The 15912-nt window shown below is 50.1% G+C and overlaps 2 protein-coding genes across 2 annotated transcripts in view; both read left to right on the top strand.

Moving 5' to 3' along the window:
• LOC129392014 (uncharacterized) overlaps positions 1 to 1071 on the top strand; it is a 3564-nt gene extending 2493 nt beyond the window's left edge. The window contains exon 4 of the mRNA XM_055083893.1: positions 357 to 1071. Within this exon, the coding sequence (XP_054939868.1) occupies positions 357 to 714 (358 nt within the window). The 3' untranslated portion in view covers positions 715 to 1071. The remainder of the gene's footprint in view (positions 1 to 356) is intronic.
• Positions 1072 to 8034: 6963 nt separating this feature from the next.
• Positions 8035 to 15912, top strand: part of LOC102976490 (putative small proline-rich protein 5) — a 10561-nt gene continuing 2683 nt past the window's right edge. Inside the window, exon 1 of the mRNA XM_028488159.2 lies at positions 8035 to 8137. Coding sequence (XP_028343960.1) covers positions 8070 to 8137 — 68 coding nt within the window. The 5' untranslated portion in view covers positions 8035 to 8069. The remainder of the gene's footprint in view (positions 8138 to 15912) is intronic.

Below are 15912 nucleotides of genomic sequence, written 5' to 3'. Positions count from 1 at the left end.
CTCTCTCTCTCTCTCTCTCTCTCTCTCTTAATCTAGCTCTGTCTCAGATTTTTTACACATTTCTTTGTTTTCTTATCCTTCTCTCCCTTTCTTATGTCATTTCTCCTTTTATCTCACTTCCTTCTTTCCTTCCTTCCTTCAATATTTCTTTGTATCAAAAATACCTTGTAATGGCTTAGAAAATGTAGATACAAGTTACACTGACACACCTCATTGCAAACACACACACCGTAAATCGGTGAAGCAACAAGGCCGAGCGTTAAACGGGGCAGGTTTTTAAGGAGGCAGAAGGTTCTCCTGGGTCGCGAGTCTCTAAGGCTGCAGACTTGTTCACTTGTGTGTCTTTTCCCTTGCAGTGCACATCCAGACCAGAATGTATCATCAACAGCAGAAGCTGTGCTGCCCCCTACCAAAGTATTGCTGCCCACCATCCCAGCAATTCTGCCCCCCACCAAAGTATTGCTGTCCCGCACCCCAGCAGTGCTGCCCACTACCAAAGTATTGCTGTCCCGCAAACCAGCAGTACTGTCCCCCTCTCCAGTTCTACTGCCCCCCACCAAAGCGGTGCTAGACCCCCCTCAGAACGCCAAGCAGCCTTGCCAGCCTCCACCTACGTGCAAGGTGACACTGTGTCCCGAAGTTCCAGCAGAAGTGCCCACGCCCTCCGCAATGCCTGGTGTCCAAGCAGAAGTCCTCCCTGGCCATGGGTTCTGAGGCCAAGCTTCCTGGAGAGCAGAGACCATGAAGCCCATTGTCCTCTCTCAGCCAGCCAGCTGTCAGCGCCAGTCTCGCCCGGCTTCTGGAGGCAGCCACACTTCGGGAAATCAGCACCAGGTTGGCGGTTCTCTGGATCAAGATTTCGTATTAATTAGCAGCTGCAAGTTCCATCTCAGAAAAGGATCTCTTTCTAAACCATCTAATCTTCTCTGCTGCCTTGTATCGACTTTGCCCTGTCGGCTTCTTGGGAACTTAAGCAGCGTGGTGGGACATGCGTTCCTAGCACCCTTTGTTTCTACTCTAGTTTTCCCAACTATTACACACAATTGCTTTGGCATGAATGTGTCTGTGGATTATTTCATCATCTTGCAGTTGTGAATTCCGGCAGGTTTTCTATCCTGCTCCTCAACCCAGAGCCCTTGGAGGGCTGGGCATGAGGGTTCAGGTAGAGGAGAAGGCACTGGGAGATGAACTTCTGAGCTGAGGGACATTGTCCATGGTCCTGCCAGGGTGAGGAAAGAGATGGGCACGTGTCCCTCATGGGGCACATCCCCGCATCCCTGCAGAATGAGAACAGCCCTTGGAGAAAGGCAGAGATTGTGCCCGTCTAGAAAACGGAGCCATAGAAAGAGTAAGGGAAACCCAGCCAGGAGCTAAAGAGTAGAGTCGAGGCAAATAAATGGAAATGCAGAGAACACTCCAAGGGCGTGTGGTCAAAATGAATTGAGGACCGGGCCTGAAAACTCTCCCAATGGTAAAAGAAAAGACCAGAGTTTCTTCAAGCTAACCAAATGAGCAAGTAGGAGGCAGTCTATGTAAAAATCATACCTCCAACGCACACACATTTCCACTGTCAATATTTTATTAAAGTCAGAGCCCCCATTGTTTCTCCAGCTTAGGGTTCTCCAGCGCAATATTTGTCTCACTGCCCTCATACATTCCATTCCCTAAATCCTTGGGGCATTAGGGGAACATGAAACTTCAGTCCCAAAGGTAAGCCCAACTGCTTCTTTCTATTAACATCCACTACACACATCCCTTTCGACCAAATCCTTCTCTCACAGCAAAGTGCACAAATTGAGGTCTTTGCTTCTCTTTCCTACACCTGCCTCCGGGCTACGAGGGAATCACTGAAAACCCACAGAAGTACCCCAAAGGAGCCAGAACGGAACATCACATAAACTAAAAGTGTGAATTAACCCCAACATAGATCGCAGCCCCTGTAGAATTGAGAACTGGCTCAAGACAAATGTTTTAGCATCGCTTCCCTGTTGGCTGGTGTCTCCTTCCTCTGTCGTCCCCGTTCATGCCTTTCAGCTAGGCTCCATTCGTGTATCTATTTATCCATCACCGATCCATGCATCCCCATCAGCAATGCATCCTTGCATCCTTGGTAAGTACCTCCCCCTCCATTTGCTTAGAATGTGATGTGTGCTGGGGAGGCACAGACTCACACACAGGGCTCCTGAACTGCTGGTTTAATCCCCGTATGAAGACCAAGCTGAGACCCTCAAGACAACAAAGCGAAATTTTACCAGATGACGTCTAGTTCACAGATGACTTGGAAGCTACAGATGTTTCATTCCTTCCCTCAGAATCCAGAGGAGACAGAGAGAGAACACTGAGGGCTCTTGAGGGAGGAAGGAGAACTTGGCCATCTGTTTCGTCACGTCCTCCACCACAGGGCTCCCGGAAGATGTCTGTCCAGGAAGAACCCCGGCAGAAGGGGGTTCCGAATGGAAGGACAGGGGGATGTGTGTAGGCAAGGAGGGGTACGTTCCAGGCCTGCGTACAGCAGCGGCCAATGCGGCGAGTGCCAGGTGTTCCCAGGAGGACAGCCCTCCCATGTCTCAGCCCCGGTCCCTGGTGGAGAGAGCACGTAGCCTCTGCAGCCACCGGCACCAGGTGAACACCACAGAAAGCTGCAGGGCGTGTGCAGTTTCCAGACCTATGTGTCGTAAATATTTCCAACAGAGCTTTGCATTCAACAGAACTCAAGGATGACACACCGAATGAATTGAAAATCTCTAGACATCTTAAGTGAACTCCCTGAAAACGACGAGCACTCTGAGCCAATACCCCACTCTCAGATACCTCAGTCCACACAGTCTCCAAAGAGCTCCTCTCTTGCCCCACATACATGACCTTGCTCGAGAACTCTCATTTGGGTTCTTATTCTCTAGTTCCTAACCCTCCCACACTCAGCTCATTAAGACAACATTCAATTTTGCCTCTCTGTGCTTCACGTAATTTTCTCCCCCACTAATGGTCATACTTGGGTGTGTGCACATGTGCTTATGTGTAGACGATCTTGCAGAATTTTCCTTTATCCCCTCATAGTGGGTTTGGATGCCAGATGCATGCTTATGATGGACTGAACCCAATAGTGCCCTAGGCCTGACTATACTCATGTGCATTTTGGTAGGATTAATACCTGCAACCTGGGATTGATGGGGAGGGTTCTTCAATGAGACAATGTAAATAAATAGTAAGGAGGATGTAACACATAGTAAATGTGGGATGAATGTTAGCTCTTGCTTTTATTATTATTGTCCACTTTCTGAAAGAGCAGCAAGACCCTCCACTTATTACCACCATCCTGACGACATGGTCTCCACACGTTTAGTAAGAACAAGATGTGAGGGGCAGGGCACATCCTGGGGACAAGCACAAGTTCCAATTGTGTAGACCAAAGCATCTGATGGGTGTTCACAGGCAGAAATGACATTTCGTCCTGGGCCTAATCACTCCATTGTGTGGATGCGCGTTTCGTCCACAATCTTTCCCCGTGTAACAGCTGCCCACGATGATTCCTGCCCTGGAGACAGTCCTGGGCACCTGTGGCCCACAGTGACTTTTCCCTATCAATGTACACAGCCAGCCATGTGTTTTGGATGCAGACCCTGCTCCCAGGAGGAGGCTAACAAGCTGAGGAAGCATGGAGAGGGCACGAAGTGTGCCAAGCGCTCACTCACACAGATAACACCATATTGAAGCAGGTCTTGCTCTTCCTATGAGAGGTAGGGGTGAAGTGCAGAGAAGCCCCTTACGTGTTCAATGGAACAACACCTTGCACGTGGTGGAGATGAGACTCAAACCCTGGTCATTATCTTTGCAATGTGGCAAGTCCTCTGACCGTGCTAGTGGCTGGACGAAGCATAAAGCCTGAGTCCCGTCTTTCCAGAAGTGACAACCCACTGATCCACTGGCAAGGCAAAGGCAGTACGTTCACAAAGTCACACGTTCAAACGTGTTTATATAGGGGTACACGTTCATATCAAAGACACACACGGGGTTGTTATTCAACCTAAATTCTCAAAGTGTGGAGATTTCCAGTGACCATTGATAACAGAAGATAGAGCAGCGTCCCAGAGGCGCCCACTGAGACAGGCTCGGTCTACTATTTCTCCATGCCGTAGGACTGAGCGCGCTGCCTCTCATGGTGGGCGCAGGCACGCAGGCCGGCAGGGCAGTTGGTGCAGAAACTAGGAGCCACCTGTTACAAAAGTTGTTTTTAACATTTTAACTGCAGGGCAGTTGGTGCAGAAACTAGGAGCCACCTGTTACAAAAGTTTTTTTTAACATTTTAACTATGGAATCAGCAACAGCTGTGCGTACCTCTTGACTCTCAGCCATGTGCACACTCACTCTCGCACACTCAAGTTCATATTCCCAAATAGATTCATTCATGATACCTCCCATGAGGCCACCTCGCAACACACACAGAGAAACCATCACAAGCTGTCAATCACCATGAAATACGTCTTCACTCACCCACACACACTCACAGACACTCCAATGCACCAACACACATCTTCACATTGTCTTTCTTGTTCAGGCGCATCGCTCCAGAGCATACAGTTAATGGCCTCCCCAGGCTTCTGCAACATTACAGCCGATTATCGGCCCGTTGAACTTGAGTCTACTTCCAAGCACAGAGGTCCCCGGATGAAGGGGATGATGCTGAGGCCTTCGAAAGAAGTGTGCCTTCCTCAGGGAAGAATATAATTACATCTTCCAAACAAAGAAATTCCCTAGAAGGTAGTAGAGTGCAAGAAAATGAACACACACACATCCTGGAGCCTGGCAGGGCTGGGTTAAATCCTCTCTTCCCTAATTTTTCCTTAAGTAAACTTAGTCAACGGAACCTTTCTAAGCTATAAAATGAGAATAGGTCCGACTTCAAGGCCTGAATTAGAAACTCGAGCAGAGATTCTGACAGTCAGGGGAGGCCTGCCCCTCTCTCATCCTCCCAGGACAAGACCACTTGAAAAGGGAGGGCATCTCTCAGTGGCCCAGATGATGGCACACACCTGCCGTGCCCCAGGCGATCCCCAGCTGGTGATGGATTTCAGCAGAGAGACTCTAGCTCCAGCCACCAGGAACCTTTGTCCGGACCCCTGTCTGTTGATGCGGCCAGATCCAGAGGGTCAGCTCGGCTTTTCCCTGCATATGTGCGCATGGGCCCCGGCCTGGTGTTCCATAACAGATGCCTGGCACAGAAGATATAGTGGGCTTAGCCTCGGCCCAGGTTCTGCTGAGACTTCCTTGGTACAAATTGTTCCCTCTGCTTTTGTGTGTGTGAGTGTGTGTGTCTGTGTGTGTGTGTGTGTGTGTGTGTGTGTTTGTATATGAGAGTCAGAGGTTTGGAAAAAGGGTAAGAGCGATGCTAACAGAACTCAGGGAACATTACCATTCCCAATGCCCAATAAGCGTGTAATTGTACCTGTGGCTTCTAGAAGATATGTTCCTCTGTCCTCTGGTGGTAGATGCCATACTACATAATGCATGCTTGAGATAGCATATTCCACACCCAAAGAAATCTGTTCTGGGTAATGAGGGCTTAGGCCAGAAAGGATGGACTGGATGTAACACCAAAATTCATGGCTCTTCAGATGTTCACATTTTCTCTAGTTACATAGGCATTGCTATTGCCACAATTGAGTTTGAGTTCTTCAGCTAATCCAAGCCAAACAATTGAAAAGTATCCACAGAGTTGGAGGGGTAGGCAGAGAAGAGGATGTGAAGCGGTTTCGGCACCAGGGAGGCTATGGCCCTCCTTGCTGACCACCGTTCCCAGCACCTGATGCATTGTGTGAGCTCACTACTCTTGATGAATTATTAGTTAACCCAGGTAAACTGGCCCACGTGGTCTTTCTTCTCTGCTACTAGGGACCTGAGCTGAAATCCCTCTCCAAGCTTATCATGGTTGCTTCTGCCAGAGTGACACAGGCGGAATGCGTTCTTCTCCTGGGAAAGCCTGGGACCCTCTGGGTTTCCCTCGGTGCCGAGCCCATGCAAAGCCTGCCCTTACGGTGAGTATCTGAGGAGACACGTCATTGATTTCCAAGGCTGCCTTGTTGTGCGGCAGTGTGAATTCCCAACATCTGGGGATACTGTAGGGCTTTCAGCTGAGCTGTGCCTAAATTCCAGGTGTGAGAAAGAAACGTGCCATCCTCAGGCCTAGCTTGCCGATTTCCATTTCTCTCAGTCAAGGTCTTAGGACACTGGTAACAAGGGCCACTACTTGCCTTCAAATGTGGCAACGACCTCCTCCCTATTTCTAAGAGGGTGCTTTGTGCCAGATTTCAGAGCACGACTCCATGGAGCACCCAACCATCCTTGAGCGCTTCTTCTGTGCCCAACAGTGTGCACATGCTTACACATGTTGTACAAAATAAGCCTTCCAGCTGACATGCAAAATGGGGTTATTCTGTTTAGCAGATGAGGAAACTGAGGCTCAAGGATGTAAAGTGCCCCAAATCACCCAGGTGGTGAAGGTCAGAGCCCCATTCCGGACACTATTTGGGGAATTATTTAAGATATGTTTCATCCTTTGATGGACATTGTTTCAACCTTTTCATCCTAGTCCCTGCCCTGTGGCATCCCTTTTCATTCTGGAATCTCTAAGTGGAAGGGGAAGGTCGCATGAGGCCTGAATCCCTGGGAGATCACATTCCAGGAGCCAGACCAGGTGACTCGTCCCGCAGCCCATGCCAGGTCCAAGTTTCTGAACTTCCCAGCCTCACAACCTTATGATAATCATTTCCCTGAGATGCCTGCAGTCTCGGTTACTTATAAACCTGTAAGAGAGATACGTACTGTCAACTGTAACCGCCCAGTTTATGTGCATGAAGCCTAATGTTTTGCTCACCAAGAGGCAGGACAGAGAGCTGCAGCCCCCATTTTTTGTTTATATTACAACAGGTGAAAAATCAAAGCGGCTTGCCCTGGTTTGTTTCCAGTTCAGGCTGAATGTGGCTGTGAGTCTAGGTTAAGTCAAGGTCCCGACTTTGCTGAGTTTACTCGGTCTCCCCAACTGCCATTCAACCCTCAGTCGTCGTTTCTCTTGCAACAAGGCTCGCTGTGTATGCTGATTGGCCCACACCATCCCCCACCAACCGGAATATCCTGGAACACTACCCTCACCAATCCCACACCCTGCAGTGTCCTGAATGCTTGCTTAGCACCGTCCCAGATGTCAAGGTTCTAGGGCAAACGTCACGAGTGGGTCTGGAAACCCGAGGAACCAGGGCTCGTAAAGTGATGGGGAAATGGGGCCTGGGCTCACGTGAAGGCACTGTCATCACCTAGCGTCATCAAACCGAGAAGGAATTTGCCAGCCCAGGAGATGAGTAAAACCTGAAGTTTGAGGAAGGGCAGATGCTTCCTATTGTGACTAGGGCCCAGCACGCCCCAATCGTAGGCCACCTCATGGTTTCCAAGACGGATTTGAGACCCATAAATGGTGTGAAGGTGTACAGTCTCAGAGCATCCCCAAAGCCTCAGCATCTCCACGTTCCAGCCACTGGTGAACTCGGGTAAGTCGGGCAAAGGAACGCCTCTCCTGGGAGCCTGGCTCTACCTGGTCCCAAACTGTTCGGGCAGCTGGGGCTGGAGCACTGGCTGGCTGGTCAGAAAGAAAGGCCTCGTGTGACCCTCAGTCGTCGTTTCTCTTGCAACAAGGCTCGCTGTGTATGCTGATTGGCCCACACCATCCCCCACCAACCGGAATATCCTGGAACACTACCCTCACCAATCCCACACCCTGCAGTGTCCTGAATGCTTGCTTAGCACCGTCCCAGATGTCAAGGTTCTAGGGCAAACGTCACGAGTGGGTCTGGAAACCCGAGGAACCAGGGCTCGTAAAGTGATGGGGAAATGGGGCCTGGGCTCACGTGAAGGCACTGTCATCACCTAGCGTCATCAAACCGAGAAGGAATTTGCCAGCCCAGGAGATGAGTAAAACCTGAAGTTTGAGGAAGGGCAGATGCTTCCTATTGTGACTAGGGCCCAGCACGCCCCAATCGTAGGCCACCTCATGGTTTCCAAGACGGATTTGAGACCCATAAATGGTGTGCAGTCTCAGAGCATCCCCAAAGCCTCAGCATCTCCACGTTCCAGCCACTGGTGAACTCGGGTAAGTCGGGCAAAGGAACCCTTCTCCTGGAGGCGTGGCTCTACCTGGTCCCGAACTCTGTTGGCATCGGGGCTGGAGCACTGGGTGGCTGGTCAGAAAGAAAGGCCTCGCGTGGGCACCTTTGTCCTCCGTATCATTTGGGACCCACCTCTCGTGGGCTGCAAGTCAACATATGAAGTGTGTGGGGCGGGGGATGAGATGGGGGTCCAGAGTGTGCCCAGAGTCCGGTGTTGAGGCTCCTGCTGGCGTGTGAGGTGGCGCTGCTGTCGTGGCCACGAGCTGAGCAGGGCTGTTTTTGAGAATGTGGCTCCAACTTTGGTCAAGGGCTGCCCTGAAGGGAAAGGCAGTGTAGGGAGGGAGGAGAGCACTTCAAGGAGCAGGGGGCAGAGTCCCAGGGAGCTCAGAGCATCAAGGACAAGAGGAGGTGGTAGAGTGACCAGGTCCTGCTCTGGGAGTCGGGGATTATTGGTTAATCCCTGTGTGCTCAGTGCCTGGGGATCCATGACTTCCCTCTCTAAGATTTGCTTTCTCACCTAGAATTGAGAATCGATGTAAACAGTCCTTTGGTCTCTAGATGCCTGTTTTCTATGAATTCCCTGGAGAGTGGTTAAGATGCTCCTTTAAAATGGGAAGAAATCTTAATAAAAAGTCGTAATCCTTACAAGACTACGTAACATGTTTTGTTTCTCCCGTGTGTGTGTATGTGTGTGTGTGTATGTGTGCACCCGCGCACACACATATATCTTTACATTCATATTTCCCAGTGTACTTACGTGTTTTTGTGTGGCATTTTATATGCTCATTTATCCTTACAACAACCATAGGACGTGTACAGAGAAGGTAAGTAACTTGCTCAAAGTCACAAAGCTGGTTAATTTTTGACACAGGACTCTGAACCCAGGAAATCCTGATCTGGATTCCACCGTTTCTGCTGTGCCTGGATATTACTTTTTATTCTCTTTACTCTTGTCTTATTCTTTCCTCTTTCCTTCTCTCACCTCTCTCTCTCTCTCTCTCTCTCTCTCTCTCTCTCTCTCTCTCTTTGTCTCTCTGTCTCTCGCTCTGTCTCAGCTTTTTTACATCTTTCTTTGTTTTCTCCTACTTCTCTCCCTTTCTCATCTTGTTTCTCCCTTTTTTCTCTCTTCCTTCTTTCCTTCCTTCCTTCCACATTTTTTGTATCCAAAAATACCTTGCAATGGCTTAAAAAATGTAGATACAATTTATACTAACACCCCTCATTGCACACACACACACCGTTAATCGGTGAAGCAACCATGCCGAGGGTGTAACGGGGCAGGTTTGAAGGAGGTAGAAGGTTCTCCTGGGTCGCGAGTCTCTAAGGCTGCAGACTTCCTCACTTGTGAATCTTTTCCCTTGCAGTTCACATCCAGACCAGAATGTATCATCGAATGCAGAAGCTGTGCTGCCCCCCACCAAAGTATTGCTGCCCCGCACCCCGGAAATGCTGCCCACTACCAAAGTATTGCTGCCCCGCACCTCAGCTGTACTGTCCCCCTTCCCTGTACTACTGCCCCCCAACAAAGCGGTGCTAGACCCCCCTCAGCATGCCAAGCAGCCTTGCCAGCCTCCACCCAAGTGCAAGGTGCCCTGTGTCCCCAAGTGCCAGCACAAGTGCCCACGCCCTTCGCGATGCCAGAAGTCCAAGCAGAAGTCCCCCCTGGCCATGGGACCTGAGGCCAAACCCCCTGGAGAACAGAAACCAAGAAGCCCACTGTCCTCTCTCAGCCAGCCAGCTGTCAGCGCCAGTCTCGCCCGGCTTCTGGAGGCAGCCACACTTCGGGAAATGCAGCACCAGGTTGGCAGCTACCTGCGTCAAGATTTCGTATTAATTAGCAGCTGCAAGTTCCATCTCAGAAAAGGATCTCTTTCTAAACCATCTAATCTTCTTTCCTGCCTTGTATCAACTTTGCCCTGTCGGCTTCTTGGAAACTTAAGCAGCGTGGTGGGACATCCTTTCCTAGCACCCTTCGTTCCTACTCCAGTTTTCCCAACTATTACACACAATTCCTTTGGCATGAATGTGTCTGTGGATTATTTCATCATCTTGCAGTTGGGAATTCCTGCAGGTTTTCTATCCTGCTCCTCAACCCAGAGCCCTTTGAGGGCTGGGCGTGAGGGTTCAGGTAGAGGAGAAGGCATTGGGAGATGAACTTCTGAGCTGAGGGACATTGTCCATGATCCTGCCAGGGTGAGGAAAAGATGGGCACGTGTCCCTCATGGGGCACATCCCCGCATCCCTGCAGAATGAGAACAGCCCTTGGAGAAAGGCAGAGATGGTGCCCGTCTAGAAAACGGAGCCACAGAAAGAGTAAGGGAAACCCAGCCAGGAGCTAAAGAGTAGAGTCGAGGCAAATAAATGGAAATGCAGAGAACACTCCAAGGGCGTGTGGTCAAAATGAATTGAGGACCGGGCCTGAAAACTCTCCCAATGATAAACGAAAAGACCAGAGTTTCTTCAAGCTAACCAAATGTGTAATTAAGAGCCATTCTATGTAAAAATCATAACTCCAATGCACACACATTTCCACTGTGAATATTTTATTAAAGTCAGAGCCCCCATTGGTTCTCCAGCTTGGGGTTCTCCTGGGCAATATTTGTCTCACTGGCCTCCTACATTGCATTCCCTAAATCCTTGGGGCATTAGGGGAACAGGAAACTTCAGGCCCAAAGGTAAGCCCAACTGCTTCTTTCTATTAACATCCACTACACACATCCCTTTCGACCAAATCCTTCTCTCACAGCGTAGTGCACAAATTGAGGTCTTTGCTTCTCTTTCCTACACCTGCCTCCGGGCTACGAGGGAATCGCTGAAAACCCACAGAAGTACCCAAAAGGAGCCAGAACGGAACATCACATAAACTAAAAGTGTGAATTAACCCCAACATAGATCGCAGCCCCTGTAGAATTGAGAACTAGCTCAAGACAAAAGTTTTAGCATCGCTTCCCTGCTGGCTGGTGTCTCCTTCCTCTGTCGTCTCTGTTCATGCCTTTCAGCTAGGCTCCATTCGTGTATCTATTTATCCATCACCGATCCATCCATCCCCACCAGCAATGCATCCTTGCATCCTTGGTAAGTACCTCCCCCTCCGTTTGCTTAGAATGTGATGTGTGCTGGGGAGGCACAGACTCACACACAGGGCTCCTGAACTGCTGGTTTAATCCCCGTATGAAGACCAAGCTGAGACCCTCAAGACAACAAAGCGAAATTTTACCAGATGACGTCTAGTTCACAGATGACTTGGAAGCTACAGATGTTTCATTCCTTCCCTCAGAATCCAGAGGAGACAGAGAGAGAACACTGAGGGCTCTTGAGGGAGGAAGGAGAACTTGGCCATCTGTTTCGTCACGTCCTCCACCACAGGGCTCCCGGAAGATGTCTGTCCAGGAAGAACCCCGGCAGAAGGGGGTTCCGAATGGAAGGACAGGGGGATGTGTGTAGGCAAGGAGGGGTACGTTCCAGGCCTGCGTACAGCAGCGGCCAATGCGGCGAGTGCCAGGTGTTCCCAGGAGGACAGCCCTCCCATGTCTCAGCCCCGGTCCCTGGTGGAGAGAGCACCTAGCCTCTGCAGCCACCTGCACCAGGTGAACACCACAGAAAGCTGGAGGGCGTGTGCAGTTTCCAGACCTATGTGTCGTAAATATTTCCAACACAGCTTTGCATTCAACAGAACCCAAGGATGACACACCGAATGAATTGAAAATCTCTAGACATCTTAAGTGAACTCCCTGAAAACGACGAGCACTCTGAGCCAATACCCCACTCTCAGATACCTCAGTCCACACAGTCTCCAAAGAGCTCCTCTCTTGCCCCACATACATGACCTTGCTCGAGAACTCTCATTTGGGTTCTTATTCTCTAGTTCCTAACCCTCCCACACTCAGCTCATTAAGACAACATTCAATTTTGCCTCTCTGTGCTTCACGGAATTTTCTCCCCCACTAATGGTCATACTTGGGTGTGTGCACATGTGCTTATGTGCAGACGATCTTGCAGAATTTTCCTTTATCCCGTCATAGTGGGTTTGGATGCCAGATGCATGCTTATGATGGACTGAACCCAATAGTGCCCTAGGCCTCACTTTACTCATGTGCATATTGGAAGGAATAATACCTGCAACCTGGGATTGACGGGGAGGGGTCTTCAATGAGACAATGTAAATAAATAGCAAGGAGGATGTAACACATAGTAAATGTGGGATGAATGTTAGCTCTTGCTTTTATTATTATTGTCCACTTGCTGAAAGAGCAGCAAGACCCTCCACTTATTACCACCATCCTGGCGACATGGTCTCCACACGTTTAGTAAGAACAAGGTGTGAGGGGCAGGGCACATCTTGGGGACAAGGACAAGGACCAATTGTGTAGACCAAAGCATCTGAGGGGTGTTCACAGGCGGAAATGACATTTCGTCCAGGGCCTAATCACCCCATTGGGTGGAGGCCCTTTTCTTCCACAATCTTCCCCCGTGTAACACCTCCCACGATGATTCCTGCCCTTGAGCCAGTCCTGGGCAGCTGTGGCCCACAGTGACTTTTCCCTATCAATGTACACAGCCAGCCATGTCTTTTGGATGCAGACCCTGCTCCCAGGAGGAGGCTGACAAGCTGAGGAAGCATGGAGAGGGCACGAAGTGTGCCAAGCGCTCACTCACACAGATAACACCATATTGAAGCAGGTCTTGCTCTTCCTATGACAGGTAGGGGTGAAGGGAAGAGAAGCTCCTTACGTGTTCAATGGAAAAACACCTTGCACGTGGTGGAGATGAGACTCAAACCCTGGTCCTTATCTTTGCAACGTGGCAAGTCCTCTGACCGTGCTAGTGGCTGGACGAAGCATGAAGCCTGAATCCCGCCTTTCCAGAAGTGACAACCCACTGATCCGTTGGGAAGGCAAAGGCAGTACTTTCACAAAGTCACACGTTCACACGTGTTTATACAGGGGTACACGTTCATATCAAAGACACACATGGGGTTGTTATTCAACCTAAATTCTCCAAGTGTGGAGACTTCCCTGACCATTGATACCAGAAGTTGGCGCAGCGTCCCAGAGGCGCCCGCTGGGACAGGCGTCGGCCTCGCAGCTTCTCCATGCCGTAGGACTGAGCGCGCTGCCTGTCAGGGTGGGCGCAGGCACGCAGGCTGGCAGGGCAGTTGGTGCAGAAACTAAGAGCCACCTGTTACGAATGTTTTTTTAACATTTTAACTATGGAATCAGCAACAGCTGTGCGTACCTCTTGACTCTCAGCCATGTGCACACTCACTCTCGCACACTCAAGTTCATATTCCCACATAGATTCATTCATGATACCTCCCATGAGGCCACCTCACAACACACACAGAGAAACCATCACAAGCTGTCAATCACCATGAAATACGTCTTCACTCACCCACACACACTCACAGACACTCCAATGCACCAACACCCATGTTCACATTGTCTTTCTTGTTCAGGCCCATCGCCCCAGAGCATACAGTTAAGAGCCTCCCCAGGCTTCTGCAACATTACAGCAGATTATCGGCCCGTTGACCTTGAGTCTACTTCCAAGCACAGAGATCCCCGGCTGAAGGGGATGATGCTGAGGCCTTCGAAAGAATTGTGCCTTCCTCAGGGAAGAATATAATTACATCTTCCAAACAAAGAAATTCCCTAGAAGGTAGTAGAGTGCAAGAAAATGAACACACACACATCCTGGAGCCTGGCAGGACTGGGTTAAATCCTCTCTTCCCTAATTTTTCCTTAAGTAACCTTAGCCAACGGAACCTTTCTACGCTGTAAAATGAGAAGAGGTCCGACTTCAAGGCCTGAATTAGAAACTCGAGCAGAGATTCTGACAGTCAGGGGAGGCCTGCCCCTCTCTCATCCTCCCAGGACAAGACCACTTGAAAAGGGAGGGCATCTCTCAGTGGCCCAGAAGATGGCACACACCTGCTGTGCCCCAGGCGATCCCCAGCTGGTGATGGATTTCAGCACAGAGGCTCTAGCTCCAGCCACCAGGAACCTTTGTCCGGACCCCTGTCTGTTGATGCGGCCAGATCCAGAGGGTCAGCTCGGCCTTCCCCTGCATATGAGCGCATGGGCCCCGGCCTGGTGTTCCATAACAGATGCCTGGCACAGAAGATACAGTGGGCTTAGCCTCAGCCCAGGTTCTGCTGAGACCTCCGTGGTACCAATTGTCCCTACTGCCTTTGTGTGTATGACTGTGTGTGCGTGTGTGTGCGCGTGCGTGTGTGTGTGTGTGTGTGTGTGTGTGTGTTTGTGTGTGTTTCTATATGAGACTCAGAGTTTTGGAAAAAGGGAAAGAGCGATGCCAACAGAACTCAGGGAACATTACCATTCCCAATGCCCAGGATAAGCGTGTAGTTGTACCTGTGTCTTCTAGAAGATATGTCCCTCTGTCCTCTGGTGGTAGATGCCATACTACATAATGCATGCTTGAGATACCGCATTCCACACCCCAAAAGATCTGTTCTGGGTAGTGAGGGCTTAGGCCAGAAAGGATGGACTGGATGTAACACCAAAATTCATGGATCTTCAGATGTTCACATTTTCTCTAGTCACAGAGGCATTGCTAGTGCCACAACAGGGTTTGAGTTCTTCAGGTAATCCAAGCCAAACCATTGAAAAGTATCCACAAACTTGGAGGGGTAGGCAGAGAAGAGGATGTGAAGCAGTTTAGGGACCAGGGAGGCTCTGGCCCTCCTTGCTGACCAGCGTTCCCAGCGCCTGGTGCATTGTGTGAGCTCAGTACTCTTGATGAATTATTAGTTAACCCAGGTAAACTGGCCCACGTGGCCTTTCTCCTCTGCTACTAGGGACCTGAGCCGAAATCCGTCTCCAAGCCTATCATGGTAGCTTCTGCCAGAGTGACACAGGCGGAAGGGTTTCTTCTCCCGGGAAAGCCTGGGACCCTCTGGGTTTCCCTCGGTGCCGAGCCCATGCAAAGCCTGCCCTTGCGGTGAGTCCCAGTGGAGACACCATTGATTTCCTAGGCTGCCTTGTCGTGCTGCAGTGTGAATTCCCAAGATCTAGGGATACTGCAGGGCTTTCAGCTGAGCTGTGCCTAAATTCCCGGTCTGAGAATGAAACGTGCCATCCTCAGGACTCGCTTGCCCATTTGCATTTCTGTCAGTCAAGGTCTTAGGACACTGGTAACAAGTGCCACTACTTGCCTTCAAATGTGGCAACGACCTGCTCCCTACTTCTAAGAGTGTGCCTTGCCCCAGCTTTCAGAGCCTGACTCCACGGAGCACCCAACCAACGTGGAGCCCTTATTCTGTGCCCAACAGTGGGCACATGCTTATAGATGTCGTCCAAAAGAAGCCTTTCAGCTGACATGCAGAATGGGGTTATCCTGCTTAGTAGATGAGGAAACTGAGGCTCGGAGATGTAAAGCACCCAAAGTCACCTAGCTGGTGAAGATCAGAGCCCCAGTGGCAACACTAATTGGGGAATTATTTAGGATATGTTTCCTCCTTTGACGGATGTTGTTTCAACCTTTTCATCCTAGTTCCTGCCCTGTGGCATTCCTCTTCATCCTGGAATCTCTAAGTGGAAAGGGAAGGTCGCATGAGGCCTGAAGCCCTGGGAGATCAGGTTCCAGGAGCCAGACCAGGTGACTCGTCCAGCAGCCCATGCCAGATCAAAGTTTCTTAACTTCCCAGCCTCTCAACCTTATGATAATCATTTCCCTGAGATGCCTGCTGTCTCGGTTACTTATACACCTGTAAGAGAGATACGTACTGTCAACTGTAACC

This window comes from Physeter macrocephalus, chromosome 4, assembly GCF_002837175.3.
Source record: "Physeter macrocephalus isolate SW-GA chromosome 4, ASM283717v5, whole genome shotgun sequence".
Lineage (NCBI taxonomy): Eukaryota > Metazoa > Chordata > Mammalia > Artiodactyla > Physeteridae > Physeter > Physeter macrocephalus.
Note: the sequence above shows the minus strand (reverse complement) of the source record. Positions and strands in the feature narration are given on the sequence as shown.